Genomic DNA, 24,014 nt, shown 5'->3' with positions numbered 1-24,014 from the left:
GAAGATCTTTAACATTAGAAATTATCTTTACATTTAGTTATAAAATATAAACACATACACAACTCATTTCTTTGTGAATCCAAACAAAGACTTTATTACAATAACCCCATGATAAAAAAGAAAAAAAAAAAAAAAACCAAAACCTTCAGTGTACCTATAACCAACCAATTTACAAAAATGAAAAGTAAAAGAAACCCCTAGAGAAAGTTTTTGTATTCCAAAAACGATAAAACAACAGTTTACAAAAAAAATAATAAAAAGACAAACATTGTATTTCTTTATATTACCACTTGGCTGATTTACGTTTAGCAACTCTTCCTGTATCATTCAAGAAGGAACCAAAAGTCTTGATGACTTCTTTGTAGGTTGGCCTTTTGTAATCCACTGCTTGCTCTATGACTCCTTCCAGTTTTGCACATTTCCACTCCGCAAACTCTGAATCCGCTTCATTGTTTGCTAGATTAATCTATCTTTCGTCCTCATCATTTCTCAATCTCACTAAAAACCTGTGTGGGATTCATTAAGTTTCAGAACAATGAGCCACATTCTCTTCTTTGGCTGAATTAGAAGACTTACCATTTCTGAGCTTGACTGTGCCATTCACCTTCCCAGAGACGGTTAACCTTTGCTTTTACTGCTGGTAGGAAATCATATGTTAACCAAATTGGGACCTGTGTTTAGACATCGAAGACAACAAATTTTGTAAATCTTCTGATTCATATTGGTTTTAGCATTGTTTCAAGTGTTGAATAAGTGACCTTAGAGACGATTTCAGCTTAAACGACTCTAGTTTCTTCTTGTAACTCTCTCATGGCTGCTGACTTTGGATCCTCCCCATCTTCAATGCCTCCTTATAACCACAAATACTTTCAGTTCGACGATCTAGCAGGCCAGAGCATTCTTCCGACGATCTGTTGGTGAAGATGGCCAGCTTTGAGATTTGCGAATGAAACGAAAGTGGAATCTATGTTAGTCAAGAGTAAAGTAAGAGACAAAGTATAATCTTAGAAGCAAGAAATTGTAAGCGCTAACATTATATAGGACTGAAACTTATGACAATTGAAGAAAGAGTAGTTGGTGTTAAATTTAAAGAAAGATCATTGAACGGCATGAATGAAATTCGCCTTTTCTTGTTCAGCCTGTGTGAGAGATGGTTGACCACAAGCGAAAGTCTGAAGAACAACAACACTCTCGAATCAGCTAACCATAAACCATTTAATAGATACCATCACTAACCATGTAATCAGTCCAATGAACGTTACTATGGAGATGAAAGACAGGGAAGGCAGTGAAAGGGTGTGGAGGAGTGGCGAACATTAATTTCATATCTATGCTTTCGATAACACAAAATGGAAGAATGTAGAAGGGAAGGGATGGTTGAGGTGGAGAACGGCGGAATGGAGTTTAGTGGGGAGAGGTTTAACTTCTGGGACAAAAAAAAAAAAATATTAATAATGATTTAGGTCTTTGAAAAGATTATGCCAAAAAATAAAAGGAAAAAGATTATTGGGTAATTTCAGAAAATTTAGACTCATTAAACAGATGGAGTGTCAGCAACAAAAATGAAAAAAGTAACTTTATATATATTAACTAAATTAGGACCCGCGGTACACCTCGGGCAAATTATTTATAGCTAAAACATTTAAATTATAAATTGTATTTGTTGGTTAAATATATTATAATTATATAATAATTGTTAATTTTATGGTTTAAACCATATAATACCGCAATATAATTTATTTTTTACATAATATTTATTTAATCAATTTAAGTAGATATATATATTCTCTAATACCGACAGTATTAACAAAATAATGAAATAATGTTTTACTCGTGTAACACTAAATTAATGATATTTTTAATTTATATAAATATCGATAAAACCTGTCCCGAGATATTTTAACTTGCACTATATCATCTTAATTTTAAATATTTATTGTGTATCCGCGGTATAATACTTATCATATTTAACTTTTTAAAAATCTTTAAAATAATAAACTGGAATAAACTAAATAAAAGTTTTTAAAGTTTGAATGCCTGATAAATCAAGTTTTATACTCATTTGTATTCTGAGTTATTTTGGTCTCTTTTATAGTATGACTCTGAACAATTGCTCAATTTTTTTAGGCGATGTGAGATATTATACCTGTATTTTTTATTTATTTATTGAGTAATATATGCCTGTTTTTAAAAGTTTTGTATTACGTTTTTTTGGTAAGGAAAATTTTTTTTGTATTACATCATATGCATGAAAAATTCACAATTTTATTAACTAAATGTATTATAGAATAATTCAAGATACTTTAAATATAAATTCAAATAAAAATAAAAGGGAATCATATATTTATGTTTGAATGAGGTAGAAATATTTTTTTATTTTTTTAAATCTTACTTATAATTAATTTTGAAATTTTTGGTAACTAATACTAAAATTAATGCATTGAATGCTAATTGTTTCCAAACTGCCAAAATACTAGTATAGATTAGATCTACTAATAATATTTACTTTTTTAGAGAGAATCTTGCCAAGTTCATGCAATGATTTGATGTCTCTAGATTCCATTGAGTAAAAGTCAAAGATTCAAAAGTTCAGGTCCGAATGTTGCATCCGATTCATCATCCACCGACTCTTGTAGACAAAGCTACACAATTCAATTCTTCTTTGTTTCTTTCGATTAAATAATCATATCCATTAATTAATTAGGAGTTATCCAATGACATCTCATATGGTCACATCCTTGGTGTCGCTGACTCAACTTTTCTTAATAGAAGATATTATTTTTATTTTATTTGTTCCAGAAACAAATACTGTGTTCTGTCAGAATATTACGGCGAAATTCTTCTCTTATACTTTACCCTAAAGTTAATTAAGAGTTTTATTTAATCTTTGATTCACATTTCATTGTTAAGTACATACTACTTATCTACGAAGACTTTTCATGTTTAGTAACTCTTATCAATCGGAATCTTATTAATTAATCGCATTAACCTCATAACGGTTTCTTGATACGTATAACGAATGCGGAATCTACGATCAAGAATTATGGTTATCAAGATTCTTCTATTAAATGATATCATAAATTGTAATTAAAATTAGAAGATGTCACAATAAAAGGAAAAAAACGAAAAACACGTAAGGTTGACGTCAACAGCAAAAAAAGCCACGTGATTTTTGGTGTGCCAAATTACAATGTGAAAGATAATAAGCTATCTAACTTCAAGTTTGGCTATCAAAAGTTTATAGTTTCTCTCTTCAAAATGATAATCAGCACTAAGCCTCCATTTTTTTATTTAACCAAAAAATATTAATAACCTATTTTGCTAATTATATTTCTTATGTAACATTTAAATTGAGCTTAATAGAATCTGGTTGATTTATTTCATTAACCTTTTTAATTGCTTCAAATATGAAATTTTATATTCAAAGTTATCAATTATAACTTAAATAAGTTCTGATATAAATAGTAAAAATTTCAATTTTATTAGAATCAAAATTGAATTAAAAGTTTTAAACTACAGTAATTGAATAAATAATACTTTATGTTTGTAGATTTTCATTTAAATATAGATTAATCATATTAGATGATAAAACATAAAAAATGAAAAAATCTGAAATGACTTATCCAGTCAAACAAAAATTTAATTTTCACTTTTTGAGAAGATTCTCTACTAATTCTTGATTATTAATTTCCGGATTGTATTCCAATTTTAAGAAAAAGTAACTTATGTTATGATATTATCCAAATCAGACATAAAGATAGAAACATATATTGACATCTATTACAAAGTTTACCACATATGTAAACACACACTTAAAGCCTTTGTGTGTCTATAAATACTTGTTGCAATAACACATACACACACAAACCCCAACACACAAAAACGCTTGTCAAGAAAAAAAAAAGAGAGAAACCCAAATAACCAAAAAGAAGAAAGAAAACAGAACTCTGTTTATAGTTCAAATGGCAAACCGTTTCCTCCGACCAAACCTCGTCCGCCGTTTCTCCACCGTGAGCCCCGTCGGTCCTCCAACCACCGTCATCCCGGAGATCATTTCCTTTGACCACCAACCAAAGCCAGACGTTGACCTAGATCTCTCCGACCAATCACGACTCTTTGCTTCTGTCCCAATCTCCAACCTCATCCGCTCAACCGCAGTTCTTCATGCCACGGCTATAGGCCCTATGGTTGATATTGGCTCGTGGCTCATGAGTTCGAAACTCATGGAGACGACTTTCACACGCGATTTAGTCCTCGGTATCGTGAAAGGAACATTTTACGAACATTTCTGTGCGGGTGAAGACGCCACCGCGGCCGCGAGACGTGTGAGTAGCGTTTATGAGTCAACAGGACTTAAAGGTATGTTGGTGTACGGCGTCGAACACGCCGAAGACGGTGCCGCGTGTGATGAAAACATTCAGAAATTTATTGAAACCGTCGAAGCTGCTAAAACCCTACCTACGTCTCACGTAAGACATTTTCAATCCTATTTTATTATTCTAGTCTCAAAGATGTCACGTTCTAGACTTTTTCTATGCATTTCTCCATTTTCCCTAGAAAAAAATCTCTTCATTTATATTAGTTTTTGTGTTTTTTTTGCTACCATTCCATTATTTTAATACAGATCAAACATGTTAGTATATATAATATAACTATATAGGATAGTCAATTTTGTGCCAGTCGGATCTACAAACAAACAACCATACATGTTTATAAGTGTGTAGGCTTAATAAATGGTGAGAAATATGGTCAATTAAACCCAATAAAATGCGATGTTTACATTTTTTTTTTTTTGATAATTTGACACTGAACTACCTCCACGGCTCCACCTATTCGATTTCTTTCATTAACAAAAAACTAGTTGATGATCCCACTAGATTTTTTTCCTAGATCTGCCACCACAAAAACGTGAAGTAACCGACCAATGAAAAACCTTAGCAAGAATAAATATCTATTATATATATGAAGTATAGTTTTAGTCAAAAAAAAAACAAATATGGATTAAATTAAATTAGATTAGAGAAAAAGGCATATACCTTAAAAAGCCAAAAAGAACACCAACTTGTTAGCTGTCTGATTTTTATTAAATTTTTGATAACTAGTTCTCTTCTTTTTATATAACGACTTGTCTACATATTAAGATTTTTTTGGTAAGTATGAAACAACAATCAAAGCCACGTCGGTTCCTAGTCAGACTTGCAAGTTAACACGTTAATCACGCAATGAGGACATATTCGTCAATCTGAATTGTCAACTACACGCATAGGAATATTCTCTCCTCGCTTTATTACAATAATCCCGGTTTATACCGGTTTCAACTACTAATCAAGTTTTATTGTTTTTTTTTTTTTTGAATAGTTAAGCTCAGTGGTGGTCAAGATCACAGCGATTTGTCCAATGGATGTCTTAAAACGAGTTAGTGATTTGCTCCGTTGGCAATACAAGAACCCAAATTTCAAACTTCCATGGAAACTCAATTCATTCCCGGTTTTCTCCAGTTTAAGTCCTCTCTACCACACAACCACTGAACCGGAACCATTGACCGTAGAGGAAGAACGAGAGCTTGAGAAAGCTCACGAACGCCTCAAATCCGTCTGTCAGAGATGTCAAGAATCGAACGTACCGTTACTAATCGATGCCGAAGACACTATTCTCCAACCGGCCATTGATTACATGGCGTATTGGTCGGCGATCATGTACAATTCCGATAAAGATCGACCTATTGTTTACAACACGATTCAAGCGTATTTGAAAGATGCGGGAGAGAGAATGCATTTGGCTTTACGAGAATCAGAGAAAATGAAAGTTCCTATTGGGTTTAAACTGGTGAGAGGTGCTTATATGTCTAGTGAAGCTAAGTTAGCAGATTCCTTGGGTCACAAGTCACCGGTCCACGACACAATTCAAGATACACATGATTGTTACAATGAATGTATGAGTTTCCTTATGGAGAAAGCCTCAAATGGATCAGGCATTGCGGTCATTCTAGCTACGCATAACACTGACTCCGGTATATATATTCACAGTTCACCCCTAGTTTCTATGATGAAATTGTCCCTAGACATTGTTATACTAATGTTTTTTTCTTTTTCTTATTGATATCCGTGATAGGTAAACTAGGGGCAAGGAAAGCAAGTGAGCTAGGAATCGATAAAGAAAACGGGAAGATCGAGTTCGCACAGCTTTATGGGATGTCAGATGCGTTATCTTTCGGATTGAAAAGGGCCGGTTTCAATGTGAGTAAGTACATGCCATACGGGCCGGTCGATACTGCGGTTCCATACCTTATCCGGCGGGCATATGAGAACCGCGGTATGATGTCTACAGGTGCTCTAGACCGCCAACTTATGAGGTAACTCAGCGGGTTAACACTTTGGTTTAGTCATTGATATATAGTTTCGGTTTAAATCGCAAGTTAGTTTGGGAAACATCGTTTTCTTCCTGGATTTTGGTCTTAACAATATGGTTTGTATGTGTCTTTTTAGGAAGGAGCTTAAGAGGAGACTTATGGGCTGGTGAAGACAGGAGATAAATGTGCTTCAATCATGAAATTTGGCAAATTTAGATTCTAAAAATATATATAAATGGAGTAGCAAAATATCTTGCAGCAAGTTGATCACAAATGTCTAAATCTTTCGTGATCAATGAAAATGCAATTTGCATATTTTATTTTCTGCTTAATCAAAATATTTATATTTATATTTTTATTTATGATTAACTATCGTTTTTGAAGTGTGTTCTTCATGAGTTCATGAGACTTCCAAAAAAATTATAAAAGAAATGTATCATACACATCCAAGCACATAAGAAGAGAAATGATCATAGCAAAAACATATTGACTAATTTGAAAAGTTAATTGGATTTGATATGTTTTATATATATTAGTGTTGTCAAAAATAGTAAAATGATCGAATTTAACCTGTATTAAAGTATCACATTAATTTTATTTCAAATATTTAATAATATCAATTCAAACTCGTCCTATTCCGTCATGCAATATAATCCCTCTATGATATTTAAAACTTTTAATATGTTTAAATATTAAAAATTAATTTTTAATTAAATTTAGTTATATCAGTTATAATATTTTAAATTTCTTAGAAATTGAAAATTACTATATACGGTAAAATCAAACAGTTCAGCTCAAAAATCGAATTAAATCATATACAAACTTTAAATTTGGATGATTATTAAGTGAATTATTAAGCTTTTGAAATGTCAATTTGTAGTGCACACCTAGGTGAAATTGTCTCTTTGTGATAGTGTTTGACAATCTCTAACGCCAACATAACATTCTCCATCAACAACCTATTTTTGATAAGGTCATTTTCAATAATATCCCTTTTATGAGATTGAGTCAAATATTTCCTTAATAATGTTGTTTCGTGACAAAACATGTTCGATCTCAAAGTCCAGTTACGACCTGCATTGATTCGATGTTTATCGCTACGGGTCGTACTAGCTCGACGTTTGTCGTGAAGATCCATATCGACATAATCTTTAAGAGAGTATAGAATTATTTATTTTTATATACAGAATTGTCATATTCACAATAAAATTTATCTATTATAATATATATGGTTAAAATTATGCTCAACAGTTTGCCTTCACTCTCTATTTTTCTTAGTAAGAACTTAGAGAGTAGTATAGACATATTGTATCATTTTAAATCATAAATATAAAATTTAAAATATGCATAAGCCAAGACATACGACGTTTTCTTGCACTTGATTTTTACCCATATTACTTTAAGCCCTTGTTGATTCATTCTCTACCTTCCATTAACGATGTCATGATTCACATTGTGATCTTGTAGTTTTGTAGTCTTGAGAAGATGTTTATCCCATGGCAAGTCCATGGAAAGACATTACTGTTAGGAGCGCAAAAATCGAATTGACAAAATATGCGAATTATATTTAAATTAACAAAATCAGAAACGAATTACAACATCATAATATAAAGCAGTAAATAAATTACGGAGGCGAGATATGATATCTCTTTCCTTAATTCAATAAATCGGCCGTAAGTGCTTTCGGACAATCACGATTTATGAATCCCAGGATACAACCGATCACGAACTATTACCGTAGCACACCAGTAATAGAACTCAAGCGAACAGATCTACGTTATACTCTCGAGACTACTAAACTAAGAACTTACTTGGACTAAGCAAGAGAGAGGGAGAGAGAGATCTTCAGAGGAAGGAGTGTTTATGTTTTTGTGTGTGAAAAATAATGAGAGGTTATGCCTCTATATATAGTGGAAGGAGGGAGCTCTCAAGAAAATATTCAGTGAATATTCTCGGAGTGCTGCCCAAGTTTGCTTGGAGTTCACACCAAGTCTTTCCAAAAAATTAAATGAGCCTACAGCAGTCTCAAGAGCCAAAAAGCCCAAAAACCCAAAAGCCCAAGAGACCACAGCCCGCGTCCGAGACCAGCCCGGCCCGGCCCGCCCTGCGTCCGGCCCGTCCCGCATCCGTGCTCGGCCCGGTTCGGTTCGGTTCGCGTGTGGTAACCTTCCCTCTTTCTTCTACACACTTTTGAAACTAGAAGAGTGTAAAACTATATATATATGAGTGAAAAATCAATCATATTTCCGATGTGGGATATTTCCCAAACCATCCCAAGTAGCTCACTTCACACTCTTATTTCTCATTCAAATCAACTCCGTTTTGGACGTATGAGTATACCATCTTGTAGTACTCGTTACCAGCTTTCCATTGCACTATCGACCAGACAATTCCGATCAGCCATTTGGCCGGAATTTGGCCGGAAAGTCACCGGAAAGTCATTGTCCCAAAACCTGCAATTTTCTGAAACTTGTTTCTGAAAATTCAGTTCCAACAATCCCCCACATGAATAGAAATAAGTCTAAACATATGACGACATAACTAACCCTATAGACTGACACTACTAGCTAGACTAGACAGACCTTCGAGAGTATATGCGAAAACTAACTGTATATGAGTTGGTGGCGTTTTTCAACCTTGAACCGACTCATTGTTATACCTGTCGAGTTTACTCGGCCAGTTGGTGAACATGATGTCTTGAACCATCCGGATTTGTATGTAAACTTAGACAGCAGGCATAACACAGCTTCGTTTTCTCGTAGAACGAGGTTCTCTATTGTGTTCATTGTGGCCTTGAACATGCCTGGTTAATCATGAGTGAACTTGGAGAGTATAGCCTCATATAATCTCCTAGAAACGGCCCCATTTCACACTCACAAGGTGATTTATATAAGCTGCTTGTATTTAAAGAAATATCCTATAATTATTTCAAATATTTTACAAAGCTACATTTCAAATCATTAAAAGCATATGCTTAACCTCTAACATACAGGAAGCACTTTGCATCACTCTAGGAACTGGGAAAAGACAAAAGTCTTCTAGTGCTTGTAGCAGATTCAGCTTGATTTAGTTGTCCCTTTGAACCTAGGTCATGGGGTCTCTAATCTGAGTAAGTGGGGTTACCATCAAACATCCTCTTAAGTCGTAGGCTTTAAACCCATTCCTCTTGGTGATCTTATAACTTGATCTCGCGCCAAACCTTTTGTAAATGGATCCGCTAGGTTTTCTTTCGTATTGATGTAATCAATCGTAACTACACCAGTTGAGATAAGTTGTCTAACAGTTTTATGTCTCCGTCTGATGTGACGAGATTTGCCATTGTAATGGGTATTCCTTGCCCTGCCCAAAGCCGATTCGCTATCACAGTGTACACGTATTGCAGGCACAGGATTCCCCCACATTGGGATGTCTTCCAAGAAATTACGAAGTGATTCAGCTTCCGACATAGCTATCTCCAAAGCTATGAATTCAGATTCCATAGTTGATTTAGCTGCCAGAGTTTGTTTGGAAGACTTCCAGGACACTGCTGCACCTCCAAGTGTAAAAACATATCCACTTGTGGATTTTGAGTTTCTCGAGTCTGCGATCCAGTTGGCATCACTGTAACCTTCCAAAACTCCGGGTTCTCTACCATAGTGCAAGCCATGATCTTTGGTATAACGTAGATAATCCAAAACTCTAGCTATAGCCATCCAATGCTTATGTCCTGGATTACTTGTGTAGCGACTAAGTACATTTACAGAGTGCGCTAAATCCGGTCTTGTACAGTTTGTCAAGTACATTAGACTGCCAATTACTCTTGCATACTCCACCTGCAGCACAGGTTCACCAGAATTTTTGGTTAAGTGAATTTCAGGATCCTCTGGAGTTTTTGCAGTCCCATTTGAGTAATGCTTGAATCGATCAAGCACTTTTTCAGCATAGTGGGTTTGAGACAAGATAAGGCCCTCATCAGTTCTGATGATTTTTATCCCCAAAATTACATCTGCTAAACCCAAGTCCTTCATGTCAAAATTTTTTTGAGCATGTTTTTCGTTTGAGTTATGATGTCTTTGTTGCTGCCAATAATAAGCATATCATCTACATATAAACATAACAAAATGTACCCTGATGGAGTAGTTTTGTACTATATGCATTTGTCACATTCATTAATGTGAAAACCATTAGACATCATCATACTGTCAAACTTCTCATGCCACTGCTTAGGAGCCTGTTTGAGTCCATATAATGACTTCACAAGTTTACACACTTTGTGTTCTTGTCCTGGAATAACAAATCCCTCAGGTTGTTTCATGTAGATTTCCTCTTCTAAATCTCCATGAAGAAAAGCAGTTTTTACATCCATTTGATGGATTTCAAGTTTTCTCAAGGCTGCAATACCTATGAGCATCCTGATCGAAGATAGTCTTGTTACCGGTGAATAGGTATCAAAGAAATCTAAGCCTTCTTTTTGCCGAAATCCTTGCACTACAAGCCTAGCCTTGTACCGTTCAATATCGCCATTTGGTTTTCGTTTTATCGTAAAAATCCATTTACATCCCAAAGGCTTAAATCCTTGTGGTAGATCTGCCATCTCGTAAGTATGATGTTGCATGATAGAGTCTATTTCAGTTTTGACTGCTTCCTTCCAATAAGGTGCATCAGGTGTAGACATAGCTTCTGCGTATGTGCTAGGTAGATTTTCAGCTAGAAATGCCATCATTAGAAAATCATCACCAAACGATTTACTTTTGCGAGCTCGTTTGCTTCTTCTAGGTTCCAGTTCTGATTCTACAGAAGTAGTACTCAAAGTATTGCCAGCTTCCAAAGTCGCTGCATCTCGTTGTTCACGAGTCCGTTTTTGAGTTTTCCTACAGGGAAAAATGTCTTCAAAAAATGAAGCATTTCTTGACTCCATAACTGTATTCACATGGATATCTGGAATATCTGATTTATGAACCAGAAATCGATATGCACTACTGTTATGTGCATATCCGATGAAGATACAGTCTACGGTCTTAGGCCCAATTGTGACCTTTTTAGGAGGTGGTACAGCCACTTTTGCTAGACACCCCCACACTTTGAGGTATTTGTACGAAGGTACTGTACCTTTCCAAAGCTCATATGGTGACTTGCCAGTAACCTTATGCGGTATCCTGTTGAGGATGTAATTAGTGGTAAGCAAAGCTTCCCCCCACATGTTCTGGGCTAACCCAGATTCCTGCAACAACGCATTCATCATCTCTTTCAGAGTTCGATTCTTTCGTTCCGCTACTCCGTTAGATTCTGGCGAGTAGGGAGCGGTTGTCTGATGTATAATGCCTTTTTCTCTGCAAAATGCATTGAACGGCTCATTATATTCTCCTCCTCTATCACTTCGAACTACTTTTATAGTTTTCTGAAGCTGATTTTCTACTTCGAGGGTGAACTCTTTGAATTTTTCCAGTGCTTCATCTTTGCTATGCAAGAGATATACATAGCAATATCTTGTGCAATCATCAATGAAGGTAACAAAGTATTTCTTACCACCTCTAGTTTGCACATACTTTAAATCACATAAGTCTGTGTGAATTAAACTTAGAGGTTCGGTTGTTCTTTCAACGCATGGTGAGGGAGTTTTAGTGAGTTTGGCCTGTACGCACACTTCACATTTTTCTTGGTTAGTTTTGAATTTCGGAATCAAATTCAAGTTTTGCATTTTTCGCATTGTTTTGTAATTGACATGTCCTAAACGTTCATGCCAAGTAGTAAACGACTCAACCAAGTAAGCAATAGGGTTTTCTTTCATTTCAGCAACAGAAGCAGAAGCTACAATTTTTGGATGGACTGTCGTTACAGACATTTTGATCAGTCCACCCTTAACAAAACCCTTTCCCAAATACATCCCATTTTTCTTAAGAACTAACTTATCAGCCTCAAAATTGATGGAAAAACCATGCTTGCTTAACACTGTTCCAGAGATGAGATTCTTCCGCATATCAGGTACGTGCTTCACGTTCTGGAGGGTGAGCTCACGATCAGAAGTTAGCTTCAGAACCACTTTGCCTTTACCTTCAATCTTGGACACCGCCGTGTTGCCCATAAAAAGCTGCTCATTTGACTTGTTCTGAACATAGGTGGTGAACATGGTCCTATCAGAGCATATGTGTGTGGTAGCACCAGTGTCGTAGTACCACTCCACTGGGTTGTCTTCCACCATGTTACATTCAGTAACCACCGCAACCATGTCTTCTTCAGTTAGGTTTGCTTGCAACTTGAGATCTTTTGCTTTGCTTTTGCAAACATCAGCCTTGTGTCCAATCTTACCACAATGATGACACTTCCCTTTGAACTTCCTCTCAAGGTTGCTCTTCTTGAAGTTTGGTCCAGATGACACCTTCAACGGTTTATGAGGAATAGAGATCCCTTTACCCTTGCCTTTAAACTTGGCCTTATGCTCAGCTACATGAACATCATGCCCTTGGCTTTGAGCATCCGAATGAGCTCCACGATTGTTGTCCTCAACTCTCAACCGACGGATGAGATCATCAAGAGACATTGCCTTACGCTTGAAGTTAAGGTAATGCTTGAAATTCGACCAGCCTGGTGGTAGCTTCTCGATCAGGCAATTCGTTTTGAAGACATTGCAGATCGACATCCCTTCCAAATCGATCTCCTGAAAGATGCGTTGAAGAGCTTCCACTTGTTCCATAATTGGTTTGGAATCCACCATCTTGAAGTTCAGGAACTTCGTAGTTGAGAATTTCTGCATCCCAGACTCATCAGTCTTGTACTTGGTCTCCAAAGCTAGCCACAATGCTTTTGAAGTCTTGTACATACTGTAGAGGTCATACAGATCATTGACCAAACGGTTCAGAATCTGACCTTTGCAACAGTAGTCTCCTTGAGCCCAACTATCCATACTTCCAACCACATACACGTCAGTGTCACCTTGTGGAAGCGTTGGTGGATCCTCTGTGAGGTACCTTTCCATGTTCATGCTGGCCAAGTAGTAGCGCATCTTGTTTTGCCACGTTTTGAACCCAGCTTTGCCATCGAACTTATCTGGCATCATCCCTTGGGAAGCCGAAGGTGGTATCCCCATGTGGGTTGATCCATTACCGAACAGATTTCGGCGCACGTTTTCCATACCCGAATCGGTAAGCTTCGTCTTTTCAAGTTCTTTAGCAAGGCGTAAAGCCAACTCCGCAGGAGTTTCAACAGGGGTTGCAGGAACCCTATCACCGTCAACGTTGTTGGTGTTGTCTCCAGACATTTTTCTGTTTCACAATAAACAGATCTGATTAATATATTAATCAAACAATTCAAGTAATTAAATTACACTGAATTAGTTTTGCAAACTCGCTTAACAAGCGTTTGCAGAAACTTGTTTCACAAACTCACTCAATTAAGAGCGTTCGTGGAAACCAGAGAGAGTAGAGAAGAAATAATTAAAGTAAAAGCGTTCTTCAAAAACTTTCCGCGTAAGCACCGAAAGATGAAAGCAGAAACAGTTTTTCAGAAGATTTTGAAATCGTTTTTAAAATAAAAAATTCGAAAAATTCTCAATCCGTTTAAAGCGATAAGCAGAAAGCGGATTTATTGAATTAAGACTGTTAGGAGCGCAAAAATCGAATTGAGAAAATATGCGAATTATATTTAAATTAACGAAATCAGAAACGAATTACAACAGCATAATATAAAGCAGTAAATAAATCACGGAGGCGAGATATGATATCTCTTTCCTTAATTCAATAAATCGGCCGTAAGTGCTTTCGGACAATCACGATTTATGAATCCCAGGATACAACCGATCACGAACTATTACCGTAGCACACCAGTAATAGAACTCAAGCGAACAGATCTACGTTATACTCTCGAGACTACTAAAATAAGAACTTACTTGGACTAAGCAAGAGAGAGGGAGAGAGAGATCTTCAGAGGAAGGAGTGTTTATGTTTTTGTGTGTGAAAAATAATGAGAGGTTATGCCTCTATATATAGTGGAAGGAGGGAGCTCTCAAGAAAATATTCAGTGAATATTCTCGGAGTGCTGCCCAAGTTTGCTTGGAGTTCACACCAAGTCTTTCCAAAAAATTAAATGAGCCTACAGCAGTCTCAAGAGCCAAAAAGCCCAAAAACCCAAAAGCCCAAGAGACCACAGCCCGCGTCCGAGACCAGCCCGGCCTGGCCCGCCCGCGTCCGGCCCGTCCCGCATCCATGCTCGGCCCGGTTCGGTTCGGTTCACGTGTGGGAACCTTCCCTCTTCCTTCTACACACTTTTGAAACTAGAAGAGTGTAAAACTATATATATATGAGTGAAAAATCAATCATATTTCCGATGTGGGATATTTCCCAAACCATCCCAAATTGCTCACTTCACACTCTTATTTCTCATTCAAATCAACTCCGTTTTGGACGTATGAGTATACCATCTTGTAGTACTCGTTACCAGCTTTCCATTGCACTATTGACCAGACAATTCCGATCAGCCATTTGGCCGGAATTTGGCCGGAACGTCACCGGAAAGTCATTGTCCCAAAACCTGCAATTTTCTGAAACTTGTTTCTGAAAATTCAGTTCCAACAATTACATCATGACACAATTCGTTTTTTTCTATTGCATGCTGACAATGTTGCATTACGACACAGTGTTGCATCGTGACACTATTTTGCGTCGTGAAGATGTTTCGTATCGTGACGATGTTATACATCGTGAAGCTGCTTCATATCGTGACGACATTTTACGTCGTGAAGGCGTTTCGTTCCGTGACAAAGTTTTAGTTCTGAAGGCGTTTTGTATTGTGACAACGTGAGGACATTCTGTATCGTGACGATATTTTACATCGTGAAGATACTCCGCGTCGTGACGATGTTTTGCTTTATTATTGTGTTTTTTTTACGAAAGCTTATCATATCCACGATGTTTCACGTCGTGACAAAATTATGCTATCATGACAACGTTTTGCAGTCACGAATTATATATACATATTTGTAGTTTATGATAAAGTTGCATTGTAACAACATTCCATATCGTCACGATCTTGCACTGTGACAATATTTGCCATGTATCAAGTTATTTTTCTTTGTTAGCAAAAATTTTACTGTCAAATTCATGTATCTTTTATCCACTCATTAGGTGGATATTAGATTCTTTAAATTACCATTGGGACGTCTCGCTAATAAGCAGTTGCAGTGAATATTTCGCTTTTAGGTAATTACCTGATTTTCATAGCGAGCCTCGTGTTTGCTAATGAGTGGCTTCATTACTATACACAGTAAAAAACTTTAGGATCGTGTCATGCATTGTAATTATTGTTTATCTTGTATCGTGACAAGTTTCACATCACATGACATGAAATTTTCTTGTGACATGTTTATAACTCATGTTCATGACATGATTTTTAAGTTTTAGTAGAGAGCATCTTGAAGATTTGTACATTAAATGTCTCACTATAAGATTCTTGTTAACGAGTGTTTCATTGTCAAGCTTTTCCATCTTGTACCCAACCAGCATGTGGATACCAGATTCAAGAAAATTTTAATGACGAGCGTCTAGCTAACAGATTTCTGCATTGAGTTCTTCGTAACAAATTTTTTTGTTAACGCCTGCTTCCGCAAAATGTTAGCAATGACTATCTTGTTGAAAAATTCTTCCTTGATAGGTAAACGCTGATGAAATTTTTATGTTTGTCGATTCATTAGCGGTAGCTTCCTCATGTGTAAGCATTTTTCTATTTTTTTCGTCTTGAGCCCATGGCTACCAGGTTTACGAACTATGCTTACAAGATAGTTAGTTAGTTACTATATTTTTGTTTCTACTATCTTTAAAGCTAAAATTCATTTATTTTATTGAAAGTGTCTATCAATGTTAGAAAAGAAGCAAAATTAAACACAAAAATGGATAATAACTTATAAAACTTAAAAAAACTTGATATCACAATGTCATAAAAATTGAGACGTCGTCGATGTCTTTATCATGTTGACGATTTGTGCTACTCACTTTCACTTTTGTTTACAGTTTGATGAGTGTCCTCGCTATTGCTTAGGTTGCCAGTGTTTTCGCTTTGCGGTGTTTTGGAAGACTCATCATCTCGAGTCGTTCTTTCATTCTGTATTGCACTTTAATATAATTGTGACAACTGACAAGTGTCAATGTCGATAATGTGTGTTTTCTTCCCATTTTATTTGTGCCCATGCTCGCTAGAGCACATCTTCTATGGTTTTGCAATGATACTTTGTAAATTCTTTGTATAAGTCACCATCATGAAGTAAATCTCTTTTAAATGTCGAGGTGGCAGCATGTTGCAACTAGGTATTGGTACCTTCTCCTTGTTAAAACGTCCCACATAGGCACACAATGATTTACCTTTCTCTTGTCGTATTTCGTAAAGATCATCAATTATTTTCTTTAGTTCCTGCTACTTACGAACTGCTCCACCAAAAGATCCACCAATGAGGCGAACAAATATATTCAGCTGTTTGGCAAGTTGATAAACCATTGAAGTGCAGTCCCCGTAAGGCTTGAGTCAAATCCTTTGCACATGGTAGCTTCTTGATATTCCTTTTGAATGGTTGTCGTGAACATTTGTTGCATGTATTGTGCTATGTGATTATCCGGATCAGATGTTCCATCATATATCTGCATGGTTGTAAACGTGAATTTCCTTGGCACCCTAGTGAGCAAGATTTCATCAAAGAAAGGAGTGTCTGCATACAAGTGTAAGTTACTCTTTTGGATTGGTTGAACTACACCAAGTATTCGTTCGATCATAGCTTTCAAATCTCCAACATGTTTGTTGAACATTGCTTCCAAGTAAGCAAATTATCCGTGCTCGATTCCCAACAAACGTTCAGGGTTCCCTGCTCCTTGTTGATTTAAGTTTTCCTCTAGAGTGAGATTTTCACGAGCATCTCTCGTGTCATAGTTTCTTTCGTCATGTTCCTGACGTGGAGTTTCCAACCGTCCATTCACTGTTGTGGTTGTTTGAAGATTAACTCTAGGTGTCGCGTTAAGATTCAACATCAAATTAACTTGCACAAATCTAGAGCTTGCTTTAGTAAACACTCTTCCTGCTGTTACCAGCGAAGCGTTCTCCTCCTGTAGCTTTGCGTTATCTGCTTTGATCTGTGCAAGCTTTTGTATAGCATCGTCAAGCTTAGTAGTCAATGCTTCAAGTTGAGCAGCAACTTCACAATTCACATCAATGTTAGTCGTATCACCTCTGTTTCCCGTCATCTCACCTCTGCTCCATGCAGGGTTCCCCGCTGATATATCATGGTTTTTACGGTTTTTAACCATGATATTAGTGTGCTTTTTGAGTCTTTTAATTTGTTTTCTATGTTATTTTAGAGTATTAACAGGTTTTCTAGGATTTGGCACGGATGGAGCGAAGTGAAGCAATTTGGACCATTTTGGAGCATTAATCCGGAGGAAACAAACTAGGAGTCGAATCAGAGTGATGGTGTCGATCGACACCTCTGCAGCTTAGTAGACCAGATCCGTTGGTTGACAACACTTGTCCACCCAAATTATGTCCTCTGCTCTCTTAGTGGACCATGTCCACTTGGTTGACAACACTTGTCCACCCATATTATGTCCTCTGCTCTTTTAATGGTCTCCTTAGTAGACCAGATCCGCTTGGTTGACAACACTTGTCCACCCAAATTATGTCCTCTGCTCTCTTAGTGGATCATGTCCACTTGGTTGGTGATACTTGTCCATCAATGACATGAAACCATTTTCTCCACCTTAAGACCTGATGACGCATGTACCGATCTTATTGAGAAATATCATACTTTGCTTTGAGGAAAGCATATTTAGTCCACCGGATCTGGTCCATCAGAAAAAAAATTGGGTTAGATATCAGATCTGATACACTAAAATTGTATGGAAAAGGAAACAAACAGAAGATACTCAAAATTGAGAAAATGTTATACTCAACCTTGTGGGGAGCATCTCCATAACAGAACAAAACACACTGTGGGTTAGATCAAAATTGTGTTTTAGAAAAACAAAAATTAGTTTGAAGAAAGAAAGAAGAAAGAAAAAGAAAGAGAGATGAGAGAAGATGAGAGATCGAGAAAATGAGAATATAAGGGAGAGAAATGAGAGAAATATAAAGAAATATAAGAAGGACAGTTTTGTCATTTTCAATAAATCAAAGTGAGACTATGGCATTTTAGAAAATATTTAATTGAAAATGGCATTTTTCTTAAAGAAAGTTACTGTACATGGCAGATATGATAAATTTCTCAAGATTCAACATCGGATTAACTTGCACGTTGTGAAATCTAAAGCTTGCCTCAGTAAACACTCTTCTTGCAGTTACCAGCAAAGCGTTCTCAATTCCTGTAGCTATGTGTTATCTACTTCAATATGTGCAAGCTTCTACATATCATCGTTCAGCTTAGTAGTCAAAGTTTTAATTTAGGCAGCAACTTCACGATTCACGTTGATGTTAACTAATACGTTAGCAATAAGAGGTTTTGTTAATAATAAATATTCATGGATTCCGACTAACTTTGCTGCCAAAAGCAAAATAATTTCTTTTTTGTCCATTAACAAACTCTAGGGAAAAAATGTTACAAAATCTGCCACTCCAAAGTTCGAACTTGAGACACTGAAGGAGAGTAAAAACGTACCCAACCACTATACTAGCGCAGCGTTTTCAAAATCAGTGCCTCTTAAGACCATCTTTATCCCAGCATCACTCCTGTGTTGCTCAAGATATTATATTTTAATTATTTTTTTAAATATTATTATATATTTAAATAATAAAATTGGAAAAAGTTAACTTATCACATGTTGACACATGTCTGAGAATCGATGCTATCGTTGCTAAGAGAAAGACCGTTTCTCAATTTTTCTGTTACTTTACTATTACTTTTTGATTTATAATTGAGAGTACTCCTAAGAGTAACTGCCACTGGAGATGCCCTAAGGCATTTTTACTGAGAGATGATAATTAAGAGAGTTGGTGTTAAAAAATTAATAGAATGATGAGTAAGAAGGGAAAAAGAAGAGAATAGCTCCTTATATTGCTTATACAAGAAATGTTTTTTCAAAATAAGTAGACAGCTGTTATTTTTTTAATGGTTACTATTAATAAAATACAATAAATATATATATTTGATTATAATAATAATTTTTTATTTAAAAAAAATCGTTACAGCGTTACTGCTATTGAAGTTTGTTTTAAATCGTTAATATAATCTGGCGCCTAAAGCCATTACTTTACAAAAACAACTCACTTGTTTTGACCAAAAATAGTATGTTTTAAATAACTAGATTTGTGTATTTATGTATTTCAAATAATGATATTGTGACTTTTTGACTAAGTCATAATCTGAAACAAACTAAAATTATTGATTACAAATATGAAAAGGCTCATTCACGGTTTTTCTTTTTTCACCCCGGAACCGCAATATAAATAATTTAGTTTTTATAAAAATATATAATTTCTAGTCACACTGATATAAATTTTCAATAATTTATCGATGGTTCGAATATTTTAGAATAACAAAAAAGAAAAAAATTGTTAAATTTTTTACCCAATTCGAATAACTTGACAATTCAAGTTTCTTTTTTTTTTTTTGGTCAAACATTTCATTTTCATTAGAATAAAGAAGTCTCAACCTCTAGCATGAGAGGAAATACATCCAAAGCAAAGGAAATAAAGGCAACATATGCCAAAAAACACTATCAAAAGGTGGTTAAACAAGGGATAGATAAGATACAAATCATAGGAAGAGAACATAAGAAACCAACAAAAGGATACAATCTCAACAGTTTCTTGATAGATCGCATCTATAATAGCCGGAAGGGCTACAATCTCTATGACATAGATAGAGGGGACCATCAGCCGGGAGGAGGAACCTTGCAATACCGACAAGTCTTGATCATCCAAACCTATCCAAACAAGAGGGAGTTTCGGAAAGAGAAAGAGGAATTGAGGCTCTGCCAAGGAACCATCAAACCAAGAGCATCCCAATAAGCAAACCTCTTTAGCTTGAAAGTCTTTGCTGAAACCACAAGGAGGAAACAAAGCCTTCAATGACACTAACGCTAAACAGTCAGCAAAAGCTGAACGAGAACAGTCTTGAACAACAACCCTCGCTTCTACTTCAAGCAGAACAGTTAACACAATGCTCCCTGTAACACTACCACTAACAACGAGTGAAGTATATGGGAGGATAAAAGGCTCCATAAAGGAGAGATGAGAGCTACAAGAGCCCCGATGAACCAGGTGAACTGGTCGGTTGTCTAGACTCAAAGAACTTTGTCCAAGCTACCACAAGACAAGTTTGAGCCAAGCCAAATCGAGATAGAATCTGCATACTGCGGTAAATGATCGCATCAAAGCAATAAGAATGCTGCAAGAGAGCACTAAAGTAGACACATCAGTATCTAAGCCCATAACTTCATCCAAATTCCACAAAAACAGAGCCACAAACTCAACCAACATCCAATACCTTCCCATCTTAGAAGAAGATTTAGAGGACAATTCAAGTTTCATTTGCATAAAACATCAAAGGGAAACTTCAAGGAATTTGCGTGTGGTCCCAAAAATACTGTAGAACTCATATAATCAATAACACTATTTTCCTAAATGTTTCTAGAGATGTTAAATGAAAGATCGAAACTTACACTAATTAAATTCACCGGAAGAGTTGCCTAAACAATGGAAATATAAAATGACAAATGCAACTGGACAAAGATTCCAATCGAAACAGAATCAAAACCTCGATGAAACCTATTAGCTTTGTTTCCAGCAAGATGGACAAGGCTTACTCAGTGGCGGATTTAGAATAAGTTTCAAGGCTATTAGCTTTGCTTCAAGGCTTACTTCAGTGGTGGATTTAGAATAAGTTTCTAAGAGCTTCTCCAACGGAGACTTTTAGATGAAACTTTGAGAAGCTCTTATGCCAAATGTAATTAAAATTAAATCAAAAATGGTAAATATAACAACAACCGCCTCTTATTTAGGAGGTTCAAGAGCCGCCTCTTAATAGCGACGTGTCACTACATGGTTGGTTGGAACTTTTTTTTTTTGTCCGATCTCATCTCTCTCACGATGGCAAGTTCTTCTGACTTTGCTCGAAGAGATCGGCCAAGTGAAGAAGAAGAAGAGAGAGATTCTGTGAAGAAAATATCGAAGCGATCTATTACGGTTCATTGGCTTGAGGATTCTTCGTTCTTGTTTCGATCATGTTTGTATTTTATAAGTCTGTGCAAAGTTTTGTTCTCCCTCTTTGTGATTAACTTCAGAAATCTCATTTGGTATACGTTTCCTTTTTGTTATCATTTCTGCTAATCACATATGCTTGTGATTGTTGATTCTCTTTATATGAATTACTTCGCTTCAATAAAGGTATGTTAATATTTTCCTGGTGAAACCTGAAGCTTTACTGCTGCACTTGTTGATGGTGGTAACACGGTGTTAGTATTGTTGTCTGGATCTAACAAAAGTCCAAATTTGGTCTCTAATGGAAGTGGCATAAGTGAATCTTCTTCAGTCTCGGTAACTGGTTTCAGTTTTCTCAGTCTTTCCTTTGCTTTCTCAGCTGCTTGTAGAGCCTTTTCACTGCTTAAAGTTATCAGTTTCCATGGGTTTATGCTTACATGAAAACCTGGTTTCTTGTTGATCAGCGTGGAAGGTGAACGTTCATCTCCTTCAATCGTGTTTTTTTTTTTGTCTTTTCTGTTTTAGTTATGTGATCAATTTACCTTCCCCTTATCTGTTTATGCCTTTCTGATTTTGTAGTCTGCATATGTTCTATGGCTGCTGGATATGAATTTAGTATTATGCATAGGAGTTTGGATGTTATATAGTGGAGGTTCTGATTCGTTCTGCTTGCCTACACTCCCCTGTATCTGTACATCATAAGTTTGTGAGGTGGTTTTCTATGTTTGTTACTTCTAGTGTAGATTTCCGAGGAAGCATAAACAGACTTTTCATTAGGGAACTCATTGCCTAGTCTTATCTTTCTATTTTTCGTAAAAACAGATGAGAGTTCAGATGACACTCCTGGGGAGAATAAAGCAGCAATGGATTTCATAAAGTGGCTATTTGACAACACAATCGTTAAGGCCACAAAAGTGTTTGTGAAGATTACAAAGGTTAGGAGCGAGCTTTTCAATAGTTACAATGACGATGGTGTTAACAAGAAGGGGAAAGATGCCAAATTCAACAATTGACTCGAGGAAAAGCTGATGACTTCGGTCCTCCTCTCCATTGTGGTCGTACTGGTCTTCTGATTTCTAGAGTCTGTACTTGCAACATTTTTATTTTGAAATTGATATTTCTTCAAAAATAAAAACCCCAATAAGAGTTTTACCATTGGAGAGGATAGTTTTAATTAACCTTCTAAAAGTTCTTATTTTTAAAAAGTACACAGTTTAATCTTAAAAAAATTTAAGAGACTCAAAATAATAACTTACCAATGGAGATGCCCTAACGAGGCCAATGAATTATAAGTGATTTGAACCTATGATAATAAGGTCAATTCAAGAAACTTTAGCTCCGCCATGAAGTTCCTTATTTTTGGTTGAATTTGCTGCTTTTTCTTAGATAATTTGATTTTGTTGAGGTGCAAGATTATTTGATTATCATTGATTTACGCCTTTTAATAATTAAACAACATATCTCACGATAAAGAAACATTAAACATAGAATAATAAAATGAAAAAAAATACTAAGTAAGGAACGCGGACTAAAGAAAGTAAGAAACGTGGACTTATCCATACGTATGTATTTTAAATCGATTTCGTCTATTAAGTCGTAATTTGATTATGTTATGTTTAGCTAGTTTCGAGTCTCATTGAGTACCAGTGGATCTTGAATCCGGTTAAACCAAGCTGAACCAAATCAAAATTAAGAAAACTATGCTAATTTGTTTTACCAATGTCAATGTTAATGATAACATGTTTTATCCTTGTCCGGTAAACATATGTTACCAATTTCTTACCAAGGCAAAATTAATAATTTTTATGCTCTGTGGTGGTAAATTCTTCTCGTAAACTTCAAATGAGTTTGTGATTTTACTTTTGAAAGTAATTTAAGATAAAAATCTGTGCGCTACGCCGCACGAATACTTTCAAGAAGTGGATTAAACTAAAGAAAAGAAGAATAAACATAAGATACTAATTCAGTATATCTTGAATTAGCCTTACATATATAACACGATTGAAGAATCTTTTGCTTAGTCTAATTCTTGTTAACGATTATAGAATCTATATATCTAAATTAATAGTTCTCTATTAACTTTTTACAAGAAGAGAACACGTGCATGGTAGTATCTCTGCCAAATTTACTAATTTAGGTAAAAGTTACTCATCTATTTTTTTTTTCAGCTTGAAACCAATATGCTCGTAGTCAAGTATACTTCTTAAATATAATTAGGGGGAAGGGAAATTACAAGCTAAACACTGATAAAGCACAGAAATAGGTTATCGAGTAAGTAACAGAAAAGAAGATGAGATACTATACAGAAGATATTGGGGTTAAAGGGTGTGAAAAAAATCAGAGGAAGGAAGGAACAAGAAGAGAGACGATGAAGAAGAAGATAAACATTTGTTTTAGTTGTAATTCGATAAAGCATTCCAAAGCTTCTTATATTCAACAAGCCCGTAAAAAGCCTACCAAACTCCGTTACGTTTATAACAAACACACGGACAAAACTAGAAAAAAAAAAAAAAAAAAAAAA

At 35.8% G+C, this 24,014-nt stretch overlaps 1 protein-coding gene, 1 long non-coding RNA gene and 1 pseudogene across 2 annotated transcripts; 2 read left to right on the top strand and 1 right to left on the bottom strand.

Annotated features, from left to right (window-relative positions):
* LOC104734044 lies at nt 137–1,326 on the bottom strand (annotated as a pseudogene).
* Nucleotides 3,810–6,747, top strand: LOC104732966 (proline dehydrogenase 2, mitochondrial). Its single transcript, XM_010452577.2, has 4 exons — nt 3,810–4,469; nt 5,359–6,010; nt 6,112–6,352; nt 6,486–6,747. The coding sequence occupies exons 1-4, from the start codon at nt 3,963–3,965 to the stop codon at nt 6,517–6,519; spliced, it is 1,434 nt and encodes a 477-aa protein (XP_010450879.1). The 5' UTR covers nt 3,810–3,962; the 3' UTR covers nt 6,520–6,747.
* On the top strand, nt 21,193–22,517 carry LOC104732965. Its single transcript, XR_759016.1, has 3 exons — nt 21,193–21,965; nt 22,073–22,204; nt 22,316–22,517. It is a non-coding gene; the product is annotated as an uncharacterized LOC104732965 (long non-coding RNA).

This window comes from Camelina sativa, chromosome 12, assembly GCF_000633955.1.
Source record: "Camelina sativa cultivar DH55 chromosome 12, Cs, whole genome shotgun sequence".
Lineage (NCBI taxonomy): Eukaryota > Viridiplantae > Streptophyta > Magnoliopsida > Brassicales > Brassicaceae > Camelina > Camelina sativa.
The sequence above is the reverse complement of the archived record's forward strand: the minus strand, read 5'-3'. Positions and strand labels throughout refer to the sequence as shown.